Below are 17,616 nucleotides of genomic sequence, written 5' to 3'. Positions count from 1 at the left end.
CTTCCTGGATAGTATGTTATCAAAAGACATAATTTTAAGAACATTTACATAATATTTACCCTCCCTTTCAATCTATGTATAATTTCCTGATATAACAAAAAATTAACCAAGTGCATAGTGAGAAATTGCAAACCTAAAACGTAGCCTAAAAAAGCATAAAATCCCATTTGCTTTGAGCTCACCTTCTAGTCCATTTAGAAGTGTGCAGCCATTGCGTTCTTCTGACTTTCTGGTTTTAACCAATGAAAAAAAATGAGGATCCTGACTGGATGGTAAGATTTTTGAATTTGTGAATATATAAGATTGCTATCTTTGCACAATTTCTACAGTGTTTTGTAAATGCAAGAAATTTATACTTTTGAAACTTACATGCTTAACAAGTGTCTTTAATATTTGTGTCCAGGATTAAAAATATAAAAATTTGAAATTTAACAAACCATAACCTATATTTTTGTCCATAGGTTTGGGAAGATGAAGTTGAAAGTGATTTATTCTCTCATAGCAATAGGCATCACCATCATTATTATCTTAGTCTTGAGTTTCCAAAATAGAGGAGAAAAACCCAAAGAATGTGAGAGCTCTTCCCAGAAAAAGGGGCAAGAGGATGGTGGCCAAGATATTGGCAGTCAAGTATTTCAAGATTTAACCCCAGAAGAGATAATGCAAGTAAAGAGTTATTTACAGTCCAACCTGGGAGTGCCACTGGTGGAGACGCCTCAAGCCAAACAATCAGACAACTGCATTTATTTCATCACTTTGCAGCTCCCTCCCAAAGCACAAGTATTACTATTCCTAGATAATCAAGGATCTCAGCCAGCACGAGAAGCTCTGGCTGTGGTCTATTTTGGAAATCAGGCAGAGCCCAATGTGACAGAATATCTGGTGGGTCCACTTCCAGATCCAACATATCATCAAGATATCACAGTAGAAAAATATGGAAGGAAATTGCCTTATTCTCAAAGGATGGTTTCGAGAAATGAGTTTCGTGAAATCCGCAATTTCTTAAAGAGAAATGAATACCTGAAGGCTCCAAATTTCATGCAAAAAGTTCTAAATTACAATGGAAGCAATCTTCGGTATAGCAGACAAATGCCACCAGGGCTAAAATCAGGAGATCGCAAAACGTGGGTGAGTCATTTCCAGAATGTGTCTGGCTTCTATTTGCATCCAGTTGGTTTTGAAGTCCAAGTGGATCATAGTAGCTTGGATGTTTCTGAGTGGAAGGTATTAAAAGTATTCTATAATGGACAATACTTTGAAGATATGGGCGACCTTGAGAGACAATTCAACATGGGAAAGGTTAGAGTAGACAAAGTTAATGAAGTCCCTCTTGATGGGGGCTACTCTTCACTGAAGCAGAGGGTGCCACCAAAAGATCCAGGCCCTTTGCAGTATGAACCCCGTGGACCACGCTATAGGATTCACAATAATCATGTCACTTTTCTGAACTGGAGTTTTGCATTTGGAATTGATGCAAGCAGGGGTCCACGTATCTTTGATGTCAGGTTTAATGGAGAAAGAATAATCTATGAGTTAAGTTTGCAAGAAGCAAGTGCTATCTATGGATCCAACAGTCCTACTTCCATGTTGACTAGATACATGGATGCCAGCTTTGGACTTGGGTCCCATATCTTTCCACTCACCCAAGGTCTGGATTGTCCTTATTTATCCAGTTATTTAGACTGGCACTTTTTTTATGATAGTTCATTAACTGTTAGCCGTAAAAATGCTATCTGCATCTTTGAGCAGAATGCTGAATTACCCATACGACGGCATTATGAAAGCATCCAGTTTCCTTTTTATGGAGGGTTGGCAGATTCAAATCTGGTGTTTCGGACTATATCTACTGTTGGCAACTATGACTATGTCTGGAGTTTTATTTTCCATCAAAATGGAGCTGTTGGTGTTCGGGTCCATGCCAGTGGGTATATTCAAAATTCATTTTACTTTGGTGATGCTGAAGACTTTGGCAATAGAATCCAAGAATGGGTGTTGGGAACAATTCATACCCATAATATTCATTTCAAGGTGGATTTGGATATTGGTGGTAAGTAGGAAAAATGTTACTAACTTTCAAGGAAATTATAGGGTTTTTGCCTCAATTTTCTTTCTTACAATTATTTTAATGATTGTAAATACTACAACAAAGAAAGAGTCAACAATATGCTTCCAACAGGTGAGGAACATAAGTTTTATTTTTGTAATGTTCTTTAAAAAGTGTTAAAGTAAGGTGATGAGATTGTTTAAAACATTATTTCTTTTTTTATAATTGTGATTTTCTTTTTTTATTTATTGGTCCATTCCGTGGTCCATTGGTCCATGGAATAGTTTTTTGTTAATCAAGGATATTTATTTCATTACTTGGTTTCTAACAAAACTCAATTTAAGTACTATATGCATTTTCAGAATAAGAAAAAGATAAAATCAGTGATTTCTTAGTAAAATATGATGGCATCAAACTGTAATAATTATTCATATATTTCTGGGACTTGTACATGTGAAATGATTCTAAAATCAGCACTTTTGAAATACTTGCAGATATCAACAATATTGTACAAGCAGTCCTTGACTTACAACAGTTCATTTAGTGACTGTAAAAAGTTACAATGATACTGAAAAAAGTAATTTATGACCATTTTTCACACTTATAACTGTTGCAACATCCCCATAGTCAGATGATCAAAATTCAGCTGCTTGGCAATTGGCTCATATTTATGACTGTTGCACTGTTCTGGGATCATGTGATCACTTTTGCAAACCTCTGACAAACCAAGTCAATAGGGGAACCAGATTCATTTTACAATCATGTTACTAACTTAACTGCAGTGATTCACTGTGGCAAATGAGGTTGTAAAACTCACTTAACTGTCTCACTTAGCAATAGAAATTTTGGGCTCAATTGTAGTTAAAAGTTGAGGACTATCTGTATTCCAATTTAAAGTTACATTTCTAAATTGGTTTTCAGATGGAGTCGGAACTGGCGGGTGATTTCAAGACAGAGGAATAAAACTAAACATTTTTAAAGAGTATTTTCTCACTCATTTGTTTATAAGCCAGCAAAATGCAATGGCTAACTTGATCTGATTTGTTTGTACTGCCCCAGGAGATGTTGACACAGTTCTACAGAGGAATTACTGAGTCTGCCTATAATTGTCTAGTTTGGTACAGCAACCAAATAGGTTCAACAGGTAGTTAGGACTGCAGAAAAAAAAAAAACAATTGCAACCAGCCTACCTTCCATTGAGGATCTGTATATTGCATGGGTGAGAAGAAGGATTGAGAAAATAGTATATGTAAATATTTTTATAAGTTTTATGTATATCCTATTAAGACAGGGCACACATTTAACCGACCCTTATTTAACCACACTGATCTTCATTACTGAAAATTGGAAGTGCAGGTTTTTTAGTTAGTTAGTTAGTTTACTTTATTGTCATTGCACCTCATACAATGAAATCAAACACCATCTTCAGTGCATATCATGACCATGAAAATAAACACAAGCAAACATCCTTCACACTCTCCACATTGAACTGAAAACCCCGACAGTGCACCAACACTGCACTATACAGTAGAATTCAATAGAGTTACTGCCCTGGGACAGAAACTATTTTTCAGCCTATTTGTCCTTGTTTTTATTATTCTGTACCATCTGCCAGATGGTAATAGTTCAGAAAAAGGGTTCCCAGGATGAGATGGATCTTTGAGAATGTTTTGAACTTTCTTAAGGTAGTGGGAGCTATAAAGCTCTTCCAAAGAGGGGAGAGGGCAACCAATGATCTTCTGGGAAATGAAATTAACCCTCTGGAGTGCTTTCCTATCCACCACTGTGCAATTGGCAAACCATACAGAGGTGCAATATGTTAAAATGCTCTCTATGTTGCAGCGGTAGAAGGTCACCAGCAGTTTTTCATTCAGTTATTGTTTTCTGAAAAGTCTCAGGTAGTATAATCTCTGCTGGGCCCTTTTGACCAGTGCTGCAATGTGAGCGCCCCAGGTCAGATCCTTTTTTACGGTAACACCCAGAAACTTAAAACTGGCCACTTGCTTCACTTGGTCTTCATTGATAAGCAAGGGTTAGATGTCTGATCTGTTCCTTCTATAGTCCACTATAAGCTCCCTGGTCTTATTGGTGTTGAGGACCAAGATATTGTCTCCACACCATGAAAGCAACCAGTTCACCTCATCTCGGTAGGCAGACTCATCTCCACTGTTGTATGATCTACAAATTTCGTAACAGTAATACTAGCGTAAGTGGGAATGCAGTCATGCACATAAAGAATATGGAGCAAGGGACTCAACATACAACCCTGTTGTGTACCAGTGTTAAGAATAAGGGCTGAAGAGCTATGATTACCTAATCTGACCCTCTGTGAGAGGCCAGACAGGAAATCCATAATCCAAAGGCAGATTGAATAAGAAAGTCCAAGGTCCAGAAGTTTAGACACTAGTCTATGTGGAAGAATTGTGTTAAATGCAGAACTAAAATCTACAAAAAGCATCTTCACATAGCCCCCCTGCTGTTCCAGATGAGTCAGAGCAATGTAAAGAGTGATGGCTATAGCGTCCTCTGTAGATCTATTTCTTCTGTATGCAAACTCGTGTTTATCAAATATATGCAGAAGGCCAGAAATGATGTGCTGGCAGACCAATTTCTCAAAGCACTTCATGATGATAGGAGTGAGTGCCACTGGTCTGTAATCACTGAGATTATTGATAGGGAACTTCTTTGTCAGTGGAACAATGGTGGAAGCCTTCAAACAAGATGGAATAGTGGACTGGGATAAAGACTGATTGAAGGTCCTGGTAAAGATTCCAGCCAACTGATCAGCATAGTCTTTAAGCACTCAGCCAGAGATACCATCAGAACCAACAATATTTCTAGTGTCCACAGCCCTCAGAATGCTCCTCACCTTCTGTTCCTCCACAATGAGGTGGAGGCTACAATTGGCTGGTGGTTGTATTTTACCTGTCCCTGATGTCTCCACTAAGATGCAAATGCAAAAACTATATAAAAATAATGGTGTAACCCCAAATATATGGTTTCCATAGCTTTAAGAAACAAAAGTCCACAAGACATATTTTATGAATCTCCTCATGTGTGGCCTTACCAATCCCCTGACCAATGTGTTCCTCAAATTACTCCAAAATACTATATACAATCCTATGTCTTCAATAGAACACTCAGTTATATGCTGCATGCTGGCAAAAACTTTTGGATTTGAATGTCACAATGAGTTTCAAAAAGGCTTGTTAAGTCTGGGGTGTTATATGATTGGTGTTTGTGTGTTTGAATTCTGTTCTTCATTTTATCTTTCTTGTAGTGCCAGTTTGCTCTCTCCACTAGTCAGTAAGCCTTCCTGGTATACTGGCTTCAGTGCATTTTCATTGTTGTTCTTCATATATTTTTCCAATGCTCTTTTTTCTTCTTCAACTGTCTGATGTACTTGCAACATTTCATACCCACCCATTATCCTTGGTAGGTAGAATATACTTCTCTAGTATACTCTGTAGTCTTCTCTGTCTACTCTTCATACTGAATAGTGAAGAGTCCAAACAGGCCTACAAAGAAAAGATCAAATGAAGAAGAGAAAGGAAAGAAGACAAAGCATTACATGGCCAATACCTTAAAAAGTAGCGGGGAAAGCAGATAACATGTCAAATGGCTAAGAGCAAGAAAGTTGAAGAAAGAGACCTGGGGACTAATTCTGGCCACACAAGAGCAAGCCTCAAGAACAAATGCGTACAAAGTCTGAATTGCAAAGACAGCAAATGACAGCAAACGCTGTCTCTGCAAAGAAGCTGAAGAAACAGCAGACCACCTAGTTAGCTGCTGAGGAAGATTGTCTTGTCTGACTTGAAGTAACAGCAGGACAGATATAGATATAGAATAAAATAGACTTCTTTATTGGCCAAATGTGATTGGAACACATAAGGAATTTGTCTTGGTGCATATGCTCTCAGTGTACATAAAATAAAAGATATATTCATCAAGAATCATAAGGTACAACACTTAATAATAGTCATAGGGTACAATAAGCAATCAAATCATACTAGGAAACAATCAATATAAATCGTAAGGATACAAGCAACAAAGTTACAGTCATACAGTCACAAGTGGGATGGGTAATAAGGAGTGATGAGAAGAAGTAAATAGTTTGACAGTGTTGAGGGAACTATTTGTTTAGCAGAGTGATGGCTTTTGGGGAAAAACTGTCCTGGTGTCTAGTTGTTCTGGTATGCAGTGTTCTAGTGTCCTTTTGAGGGTAGGAGCTGAAACAATTTATGTCCAGGATGTGAGGGGTCTGTAAATATTTTTACAGCCCTCTTTTTGACTCATGCAGAATACAGGTCCTCAATGGAAGGGAGGTTGGTAGTAATTGTTCTTCTTTGCAGTCCTAATTACTCTCTGAAGTCTGTACCTGTCTTGTTGGGTTGCAGAACCAAACCAGACAGTTATAGAGGTGCAGATGACAGACTCAATAATTCCTCTGTAGAACTGTATCAGCAACTCCTTGTTTGAGCAGTTTCAGCTTTCTGAGTTGGCGCAGAAAGAACATTCTTTGTTGTGCTTTTTTGATGTTAGGTGTCCATTTTAGGTCTTGTGATATGATAGAATCTAGAAATTTGAAGGTCTCTACTTGTTGATACTGTGTTGCCTAGTATTGTAAGAGGTGGTAGTATATGAGGGTTTCTCTGAAAGCCTACCACCATTTCTAGTTTTTAATGTGTTCAATTCCAAATTGTTCCAGTTACACTACGAGGCAAGTTGTACAACCTCCCAGTCTGTATGCGGATTCATCATTGTCTTGAATGAGACCCATCACTAATGTATCATCTGCAAATTTCAGTATTTTAACAGATGGATCATTTGAGATGCAGTCATTGGTATATAGGGAGAAGAGAAGTGGAGAAAGCACGCAGCCTTGGAGGGGGCTGTGCTCATTGTACAGGTATCAGATGTGATTCTGCCTAGCTTCACCTGCTGCTTCCTGTCTGTTAGGAAGCTTATGATCCACTTACAAGTGTGTTCAGGTACCGCTAGCTGAACACACTTGTTTAGTTAATTTAGTTAGAAGAATGTCTGGAATGATGGTATTGAATTCGGAACTGAAATCTACAAAGAGGACCCTTGCATAGGTATTTGGAGATTTAAGTGTTGTAGGATGTAGTTAAGAACCATATTAACAGCATAATCTATTGATCCATTTGCTCGGTATGCAAACTGCATGGGATCTAACAGTGGATCTGTGATGGTTTTCAGGTGGGACAGCACTAACATTTCAAAGATTTTCATAACTACAGATGTTAGAGCAATTTGGTTTGTAGTCATTCAGTTCCCTGATGGAGGACTTCTTTGGCACTGGGATGATAGTAGAGCATTGAAGCAAGAAGGAACATTGCACATCTCTAGTGATTTATTGAATATTCGGGTGAAGATGGAGGCCAATTAGTCAGCACAGACTTTTAAGCAAGAAGGAATTATCTTGTTTGGCCCTGGTGCTTTTCTGGCTTTTGTCTGTGAAATAGATCTTGCACTTCTTTTTCTGTGATCACCAGACATTGTGAACTTAATGGGTTGGGGTCAGTTGTAGGAGGCTTGGCTGTTGTTGGTGTGTTTGAGATGGGGGTTGTGGAGATAGGTGGCTGTAGTTTCCTTTCAAATCTGCAGTAAAACACATAGCAATAATACTGCACTGGAAGATATGCAAAAAATACCATTTGCCTGCAAGCAAGAACTAGTGGGACATTAAAAAAAGTCATTGAAAATGAAGAAAATGAAGAAGCTAAATTGCTCTGGGACTTTAGAATTCAAACAGACAGTTACCTGTCTTATAACACCCTGGAATTAACAATTGTTAATAAGAAAGACAAAAAAGTCTGGACACGGTAATATCTGGAGACAGCAGAATAGAAGAGAATGAAATTGAGAAGATCACAAAATACAAAGACTGCAAATAGAAATAAAACAATTTTAAAGAAATAGAACAAAGGAAGCAAAGGTAGTCCCAAAAGTCATTGGTGCCTTGGGTACAATCCAAAAACTACAAGAGTACCATTTGAACACCATCGGCATTGGCAAATTATCAATTAATTGCAAAAAGTAGTTTTACTTAGAACAGCTTCCATCCTGCAATATTTGTAACACCATCAAACATCCAGATCTACCTATGCCTGGTCCTTGGAAAGGACTCAATAGGTAGACAAAAGTGCCAAACACAGTCTCAACATGTAGTTGAGTGTGTGACAAACTATAATAACATAATGGTCCTTAATTAAATTAAATTAAATTCTAGGCAAGGTTCCTTCTCAAGTAGAGATGATAAATGATAAAAACCCTCTTTGCCAATATACAAAGGCATTGTCATGGAAAGGTGTGGAGTCTTGCCTTCCGGCTTGAAGTCTCTTTGGCGACAGACAGAAATCCAGGAGACTGCCTGGAATTAAAAAGAATCTACAGTAAAACTTCAACAAGACTTCTAAAAGATACATTTTAACTGAAATTTTGTAACTAAACAGTAACTCTAGGAAGAGAAAGTGAAAAAAAGAGCAAAAAGAAACAGCTTGCGTGTATTTGGATTATTTGGTGATCTTTGGATTCTTGGTTATTACATTTGAATGACTAAAATTAATCAGGTGGTTGTTTAAAAATTTATACAATGGCACCACTTCTGGATGAATTGAAAATGGAACTTAAAAAGTACAAAGAAGATGCACAAGAAAGGAAGGGTTCTTTTGGCTTAGTTTTTCAATTCTTAGAAATGGAGATTTAGAACTATGAGAAACAAAAAGAAAAGACTGCAAAACAAGAAGACTGGGACAAAGAAGAAGCCATCTTTAATGAACAAGTCATTTTATGTGGGGAAGAAAAAGGAAAGGGGGAAAGAGAATGGAGAATTTAAGACTTAAAAACAACAACCAAAGAAAAGAAAAATAATTCAAAAATAAGTATAATACTGGAAAGCAACAGAAAAGGGGAATACAGAAGAGAGAAATAGAGGTAGAGAGACAAGGGGTAAAAAGGGGAGAGAGAAGAAGAGAGGGAAGAAGGAAAGGAAAAGAAGTTACAAAGGACCGGAGCAAGATATAGAGAAACAGGGCCTATTTAGAGATAATGGGTGAAAATCTAACTGAAAAAGGGATTCTGTAAAGGTACATACGATTGTATTGTTATATTAGTAATAGAAATAACTTGAGAAAATTGGAAACAATGTATGATTAAAATGAGGGATAAAATAGTTAGTGTAATTTAGTGAAATGTTTGTTAATAAAATAAGTGAAATAAAATAAATGAGAAAATTGAATTAGGAAGGAACGGGAACATTTTAATTAGTTAATGTTTTATAAAATATAAGTGAAGGGGGGGAGAATTAATTATGGAAAGCTTATAATTATTCCCATAGAAGTATGATATTTAATTGAAAAATAATGTTAAAGAAGTTAAGACTTTAATGAATATTAATATTAATGGTAGAATTGAATTGGAATGGAATGCGTTGTTTTAATTACATAAATTTATGTAATAAATTTTAATTACATAAATTTATATTTTTTTTCTTTTTTTAAGAATATAGTGTGTATTTTAAGAATGTACCAAGCAAAATCCGAATGGAAGTTATGTATTATATTGAATGTTATAACTTTAGGGTATATATTGAAGCCTAAATAAGAGTTAAATGGATAAACTTAAAAGATATAAAGGCGTCATACTCCAATCAGTAACTACATGAGAAATTTTGTTTAATGAGAAAAGATAATAGATAATTGAAACAGGACAGACAAAAAATATAAATATAATGATTTGAATTGAGATGAGATAATTAAAATAAAACTGAGAAAATTAAAAGAGGGGAGAAGCTATGCAGAAAATGTAAAATAGTAATAAGATATGGAATAGAATATAAAAATGAGCATGAACCTGAATTTGTGTCTGTACGAAGAAATGTAACCTGGGATTACGCTACTTTCAAAGAAGATGTTTTATTTGTATTTTTTTTCTCTTTGTGAAAACTCAAATAAACTTTACCAAAAAAAAAGAAAGAAAGAAAGGTGTGGAGTCTTAGTGGACAACCAGTGAAATATGAGCCAGCAGTGTGCCAAAAAAGCTAATGCAATCCTAAATTGTATTAATAGAGGGATACAATCAAGATCAAGGGAGATACTAATACCACTCTATAAAGCCTTAGTAAGACCACACCTAGAGTACTGCATCCAATTTTGGTCACCACATTATAAAAAGATGTTGAAACTCTAGAAAAAGTACAGAAAAGAGCCACCAGGGTGATTAGGGGACTGGAGACTAAAACATACAAAGAACGGTTACAGGAACTGGGCTTGGCTAGTCTAGTAAAGAGAAAGACCAGGGGAGACATGATAGCAGTCTTCCAATATTTGAGGGGCTGCCACAGAGAGGAAGGGGTCAAGCTATTTTCTAAAGTGCCTGTAGGCCAGACAAGGAATAATGGATGGAAACTGAACAAGGAGAGAGTTAACCTGGAAATAAGGAGAAACTTTCTGACAGTGAGAACAATCAACCAATGGAACAGCTTGCCCTCGGAAATTGTTGGAGCACCATCACTTGAGACTTTCAAGAAGAGATTGGACTGTCATTTGTCAGAAATGGAGTAGGGTCTCCCGCTTGAGTGGGGGGTTGGACTAGGTGACCTACAAGGTCCCTTCCAACTCTGATTATTTGTAAACTGTATTAGCTAGTTGCAAATATATATTTAAAAGGTGGGAAACTATTATGTTTCAACTACATATTAGCAAATAAAGAAAGGAGACTGAATAACCTCACAGAATGGTTTGTTCTAATGAACTATTACCTGAAATATTTAATTCGCCTTTATCATTTTTGTATTTGTAATATTTGCAATGATTTTTTACACTGACTTACTTGGATCATATTAAATCTCGAAAATTAATTATGCATACACATAACAATTTTATCCCTTTGTTAGCAAACATATATTGTATAAACAATTTGATTTTAAGAAACTGAAAATGCAACAAGAATATTTTTATTTATCAACAGCTATCCAAGTACTGATTTCTTGTTTTCTCTCTGAGGTGTGAAAAATACCCTGATTGGTAATGACATGGCTTTTGAGACCTTGCAGGCCCCTTGGAGTCCAGAAAATAAGATCCATCGAATGAAAAAGGTTAGGAAAGTTTTGGACACTGAGAACAAAGCAGCATTCCATCTCCATGATGATATGCCCAGATATATTTATTTTGCATCCAACTGTACCAATAAGTGGGGCCATGAGCATGGCTATCGGATCCAGACTGTCAGCTTTTCTGGAGACCATTTGCCAGAATCAGATCCAATGGAGCCAGGCCTAAGTTGGGGTCGGTAAGTGATTTCTAAATGTAAAAGTAAAATGGATTCACCCATGTCTTTCTGTTTCAGCATCTTGAATAAGATAGACAGGAATTGCCAATTTTAATTTTAAAGAAAACTATATAACCATCTCTCTGCTTTCTTTAGCCAATTGTAGATGATGTGATACCGGATGTCGCTGTCCAAGGACATTCTCACATCTGGTTGGAGGAAGGCAGAGTGATGATACCCAGCTGCCAGCCTATACTGTTATTGGACCATGTGATTGAAAGCTTTTCTACTTTCTCAAAACAATCAATCACATGGTCCAATCACAGTACGGGCTGGCAGCCGGATAGCATCATTGCAGATAGCATCACTTTCTTTGACCAGTGTGAGAATGTCCTTGGTTACCAAGAAAAAATATGTTGTTTTGGCTACAGGTTCCCGTTTATCTCAATTCCCCTTCCCTATCCCTCAGCTCAGGCTTCAGGGCTGACACTAAATAGCAATAGCACTTAGATTTATATACCACTTTATAGTGCTTTACAGCACTGTAAGCAGCTTACAGAGTCAGCATCTTGCCTCCAACAATCTGGCTCCACATTTTACCCACCTCAGAAGGATGGAAGGCTGAGTCAACTTTGAGCCTGGTGAGATTCAATCTGTCAAATTGTAGGCATCCAGCTGTCAGCAGAAGTAGACTACAATACTGCACTCTAACCACTGCACCACTGAGTCTCTTAGTGTTTAAAAAGTGCTAATGCTAAAATATTTTCTAAAAAAACATGTCCAGTCCCAAGATATAACAATAGAGCATATAAAGAAACAAAGTGCTAGCCAAACTCTGCAAAAATTTCTTCAAGCTCACATTTCTCACTACCAATCATGACAGGACCGTTAAGTCCCTGGAAATGGATTTCATTAACAATTCACTACTGGATTGTATATGGGACGTGGTGGCTCAGTGGCTAAGACGCTGACCTTATTGATCAGAAAGGGCAGCAATTCAGTGGTTTGAATCTCTAGCACCGTGTAACAGAGTGAGCTCCCATTACTTATCCCGGCTTCTGCCAACCTAGCAGTTCAAAAGCATGTAAAAAGCAAGTAGAAAAATAGGGACCACTTTGGTGGGAAGGTAACAGCGTCCCGTGCGCCTTCGGCGTTTAGTCATGCTGGCCACATGACCACGGAGACATCTTCTGACAGCGCCGGCTCTTCAGCTTTGTAACAGAGATGAGCACTGCCCCCTAGAGCCAGAAACAACTAGCACGTATGTGCAAGGGAAACCTTTACCTTTACCTTTAGTTTACTGGATTATATAGTAAGAAACAGTTCCTTTGACAAATTTTGTATGTTTGGGCTTTGATCTGTAATCATGTTTGGAAGAGTAGTATTACAATGTTCCCTTTTTAGGAATTTATCCTCAGTCTGAGACCTCTTCCTGAGCTTGATCTAAGACAAATACTATAGATTATTGGAGGATAATACTATCTAGCAAAATGGGTCTTACAATCTTTCATTTACTTCAACATGTCCCAAAGAGACCAAGAAAATCCCAAATCAGATAGGTTCTGAGATGTATGGAAACAACTTTAAATTTAGAGAAAAACTATTGAGAGGTTGACTTTTAGTAAATATAAACAATATAAATTAAAGGTAGAATTATGAAATAAATTTTTAAATTCATCCTATTATTCCAGCTATAGCCATATCTGGAGTAGAAAAAATTGGCTATTGGGAGCTGTGGGTGTCTTTCAAATTGCTCTGGTTGAATACTTAAAGAATCCAATCCTTGTTATTATAAATTTTTACACTTGCACTTTTGGGCCTAATTTGAGGTACTGATTATAAAATGTTCTTTTATAATAAATTATAACAAAAATTGCCCTATATTTTATAGTGGGCAATCATGGAATAGAAACCTGCTGTTATATTACCCTTCAACACTTATTCCTGAAACCATAAACTTCCAAGATTTTTAAGAAGAAACATAATAATGAATAAACCTCAATCTCTGAACTCTTCTTGTTTTGCCTTATAAGTTATAAGCTAGTTGTTACAAAGAGGAAAGAAAATGAACCTTTCAGCACCACTATCTACAATCAGGTTGACCCATGGAATCCTCCTGTGGCCTTTGCTGACTTCATAAACAATGAGAGCATTGTCAATGAGGTAAGTGAAGGTGAATCCTACTGAGCACTGAAGCACCTTGCAGGTAATTATCCCACAACCTGGTGCTGTCCAAATGCATTTGAGTTAAAGTCAAACTTACTTGGAAGACACCAGAATAGAAAGGTAGCCTGTTGGACTATCACCTGCAGCTTAGTCCGGAAGTAGGCTAATGCTGCTAAAGGTTTTAGAAGCACATTCCCTTAAGGAAAAAAAATGGACTTAGTGACAACTTAAATGCTCAGATGACAAATTAAAATTTCCTGTATTAGACCTTAGTTTTCCTGTTTGCATTCTTGTTAGCTGAGGTAATGTGACCTTGGAAAATACACTGAGCCAAACTTGTATGCATGGGATTTATGCCTTAATGATTGCATTTGTTTTTAATGGCTTTTTAAATACCATGACCGATAAAAATTTTCAGAATGGATAAAAGATCTTTGCTAACAATGTTGTACTCCCAGTTTTCCATTTCTACATATCCCAGATTCTGAGTGGGCAAACATAAAATTATGCTGTCAGATTATCCCAGATTTTACTACATCTGCTGCTTTAATTAATAAGTTTGGTTTCTCTGAATCTGTTCCTCTGTCGTTTTCTATTTAGTAGATGTTGTATCTGAGATACCACAATGATATTGCCCCTTTTCCTTTTATAGGATCTGGTTGCCTGGATCAATGCTGGTTTTCTACATATTCCACATTCTGAGGATATACCCAATACTGCAACCCTTGGGAATGAAGTTGGTTTTTTCTTGAGACCATACAATTATTTTGATGATGACCCTTCCATGTATTCTCCAGACAGTGTTTATTTCAGCCACCTGCAGGACTCCACATCCTGTGAGCTCAACCAACTTGCATGCCTGGCAAAAACGGCTTCGTGTTTGCCCATTTTTCCTCCTTTCACTTATGAGGGTTTTCAAAACATGACAATTTTCTAATGCCTTCTTTTTGACCTGTGACCTAGACATTGGAAACAAACAATGAATGTATGTTAAATACTGTAAATACTGAGGAGTTACTTTCCTCACTAGTCTTTTACAGTGTTCCTTTTCTCTCCTCTCTTCTTCTGCAGCATTAATAAATATTTTTGCTGGATTATTAGACCACTATGTTCAGGAAAGTGTGATAGCATGGAATTCTCTGCAAATATTTTATTATCTGTGGGAATATCTCTGTGTTAAACTTGTATTTTGCAACTGGTTGTTTGGTTTTGATAAAAGAGTGGATTTTTTCTAACAAATAGAAGACTTTGGAATTAGAAGGATGCAACCTGAGCTTTGGGTTGCATGGTAACATAAAAATAGAGTGAATAGAGATTTTGAAAAGGGTTAGGTGTACCATTCCAACAACGTGGAATAAATAGAAGTCCAGGTTGTGCTCCAAACAATTTTTTTCAGCACAAGAAGCATTTTATGTGTGAGAAATGATAATTAAACACAAAAGACTAGCTGGTTGTGAAATATTAGAATTTTGTCAATAGGAATGTAAGATAAAAATAAGAGATCTGGTGGCAGAAATATATGCTTGGTAATGATTTTCTTTTTAAATTTAAAAATTTATAGTAGATAAAATAACTCATGTTTTTGAACATTGTAAGCTATTTAAAAGAGGAGTAAAGTACAGATGGTTGATGCCAGAAGGCCTTTTGTTCACTTGGCAGGAACAAAAACACAGAATTGACACAGTTGGAAAAGCTGAGCTATTCTACTTAGAATACTTTAGAGGAAAGGAGAAAGAAGAAAGAAAGGAAAAGTCACTAATTGAATTCTAAGAGGAGTGTATAGCAGTAATTGAAAAAGAAAAAGAAGAAGGTGCAGTAGGTGGTGAACCCAGAAAACAACGAGAATTGAGATCTACTAGAGCAATAAAACCCTCTTATAAAGCTTAACATGGATGAAAGAAAAGTTATTACAATTAACATAAATGGACTTAATTCGGCTATTAAAAGAAGGAAAGTATATTCACAAATTAGATAAATTAAAATTTGATATAATCTGCTTACAAGAGGTACATATTAAAAAGCAACATGAATATATACTAAAACAAGGAAAATTAGGGAAATTATTTACATAGAAAAAAAGAGGTGTGGCATTATATATTAAAGAAACAATTTTGGCAGAATTAATTTATACAGATGATGATGGAAGGATTTTGATGGTGGAGATAACAGATAACAGCGTTAAAACACTTTTAATTGCAATTTATGCCCCGAATGATAAACAAGAAGAATTCTATAGGAAATTACATACAAAAATAATTGATTTGGACTATGTTAATATCTGTATGTTGGGTGATTTTAATGGAATAATTAATGACCAGTTGGACTATAAAACACAGAAAACAACAAAGAAAGTTAGAAAGATACTACCAAAATCCTTCCTTCGAATAAGAATTTAATTTAAAAGATGCATGGAGAGAGAGAAATACGGAAAGTAAGCAATATACTTTCTATTCAAATAGATACACATCCTGGTCTAGAATAGATATGATATGGATGTCAGCAGAATTATTGACTAATGCATGACAGATTGAAATAGAAACAAGCACATAATCCAGTATCATTTATTTGGAAAGGATACAAGAAGAGATCTAGATGGACTCTAAATAATATGATTCTGAAAGAAAAAGACTTTAAACAGAAAATAGACAAAGAACTTGTTTTCTTCTTCAAAGAAAATAGAAAAGAGGATACATCTGTACACAATCTCTGGGACACAATGAAGGCCTACACAAGAGACTTGATAATAGATTATACTAGGAGAAGAAACATAAAATAGAAAAAGACATTTAAGACATTAGAGGATGACTATAAAAGACTGGAAAAAGACTTACAGAAGTCCCCACAAAAAAAAAAGACATTAAAAATAAAATGGATATAATTAAACATAAAATGGGACTAATGGAAAAAGAGGAATTAGCACCAAAAATTAAAAGTGCGAAACAGAATTACTTTGAAGATGCAAATAAACCAGGCAGATGGCTAGCTTATAAACTGAGAAAGGAAAGAAGACAGGTTTGTTATAGAAATGAGGAGGAGAAAAAAAATCATACAAGATTACTATGGAAAACTATACTTTCAAGAGAATATTCAAGAAGAAAAAATCAAGCAATATCTTCAGAAAGCAAACTTACCTCAGATACCCCAAAATATTGAAACAATGTTAGAAGGAAGTATAACAATGATGGAACTAGCAGAAGCCTTAAAAAAACAGAATGCTGGGAAAGCACCAGGTCCAGATGGGTTGCCAGCAGAATTCTATAAGACTTTTCAGGAAATATTGAATTTTCATCTTCTAGAAGTTACGAATGAAGTTATGTTAAAGAAAAGAATACCAAAAACATGGTCAGAATCATACATTACACTTATACCGAAGGAAGGTACAGACCTGCAGCAAGTTAAAAATTATAGACCTATATCTTTATTGAACTCAGACTATAAAATACTTGCTTCAATTTTGGCAGAAAAACTAAAAAGATACTTAAATAATTTTATCCATACTGATCAAAATGGATTTCTGTCAAAGAGACAAATCAAAGACAATGTGAGAATCATTTTGGATACTCTGGAATATTATGAAGCACACCCTGAGAAGCAAATGGCCTTGATGTTTCTAGATGCTCAAAAAGTCTTTGACAATGTGAGTTGGCGATTTATTTTACTGCAACTGATACAAATGGGCTTTGGTAAGAAATTTATCCAAGCCATTGAAACAATATATCATGAACAAACTGCAAAGGTGATGGTGAATGGAGAATTAACAGAATCCATAGATATAAGAAAAGGGACAAGGCAAGGCTGTCCATTGTTGCCTCTGCTGTTTGTGTTAACATTGGAAGTGTTGAACAGGAATATCAGAGAAGAAAAAGAAATAAAAGGAATGAAAATTAAAAAGGAGGAGTATAAATTGCAAGCTTTTGCAGATGACCTGGTATTTATATTAGAAGACCCAATAGAAACAGCACCCAAATTAATAGAAAAAATAGAAGAATATGGGAAAGTAGCAGGTTTGAGAATAAATAAAGACAAAACAAAGATATTAACAAAGAATATGTTAACAAGATGAAAGAAAGAGTTGGAAGAAATTTTAAAAATACAGGTCACGAACAAGGTTAAAT

The 17,616-nt window shown here is 36.0% G+C and overlaps 1 protein-coding gene across 1 annotated transcript; it reads left to right on the top strand.

Annotated features, from left to right (window-relative positions):
* The first annotated feature begins 471 nt into the window (after positions 1 to 471).
* On the top strand, positions 472 to 14,438 carry LOC113412499 (primary amine oxidase, lung isozyme-like). Its single transcript, XM_026668178.2, has 4 exons — positions 472 to 2,047; positions 11,071 to 11,356; positions 13,369 to 13,498; positions 14,154 to 14,438. The coding sequence occupies exons 1-4, from the start codon at positions 472 to 474 to the stop codon at positions 14,436 to 14,438; spliced, it is 2,277 nt and encodes a 758-aa protein (XP_026523963.2).
* Positions 14,439 to 17,616: the final 3,178 nt, after the last annotated feature.

This window comes from Notechis scutatus, chromosome 4 (assembly GCF_049901735.1).
Source record: "Notechis scutatus isolate UNSWTSFEM ecotype Mainland chromosome 4, rNotScu1.2, whole genome shotgun sequence".
NCBI lineage: Eukaryota > Metazoa > Chordata > Lepidosauria > Squamata > Elapidae > Notechis > Notechis scutatus.
Note: the sequence above shows the minus strand (reverse complement) of the source record. Positions and strands in the feature narration are given on the sequence as shown.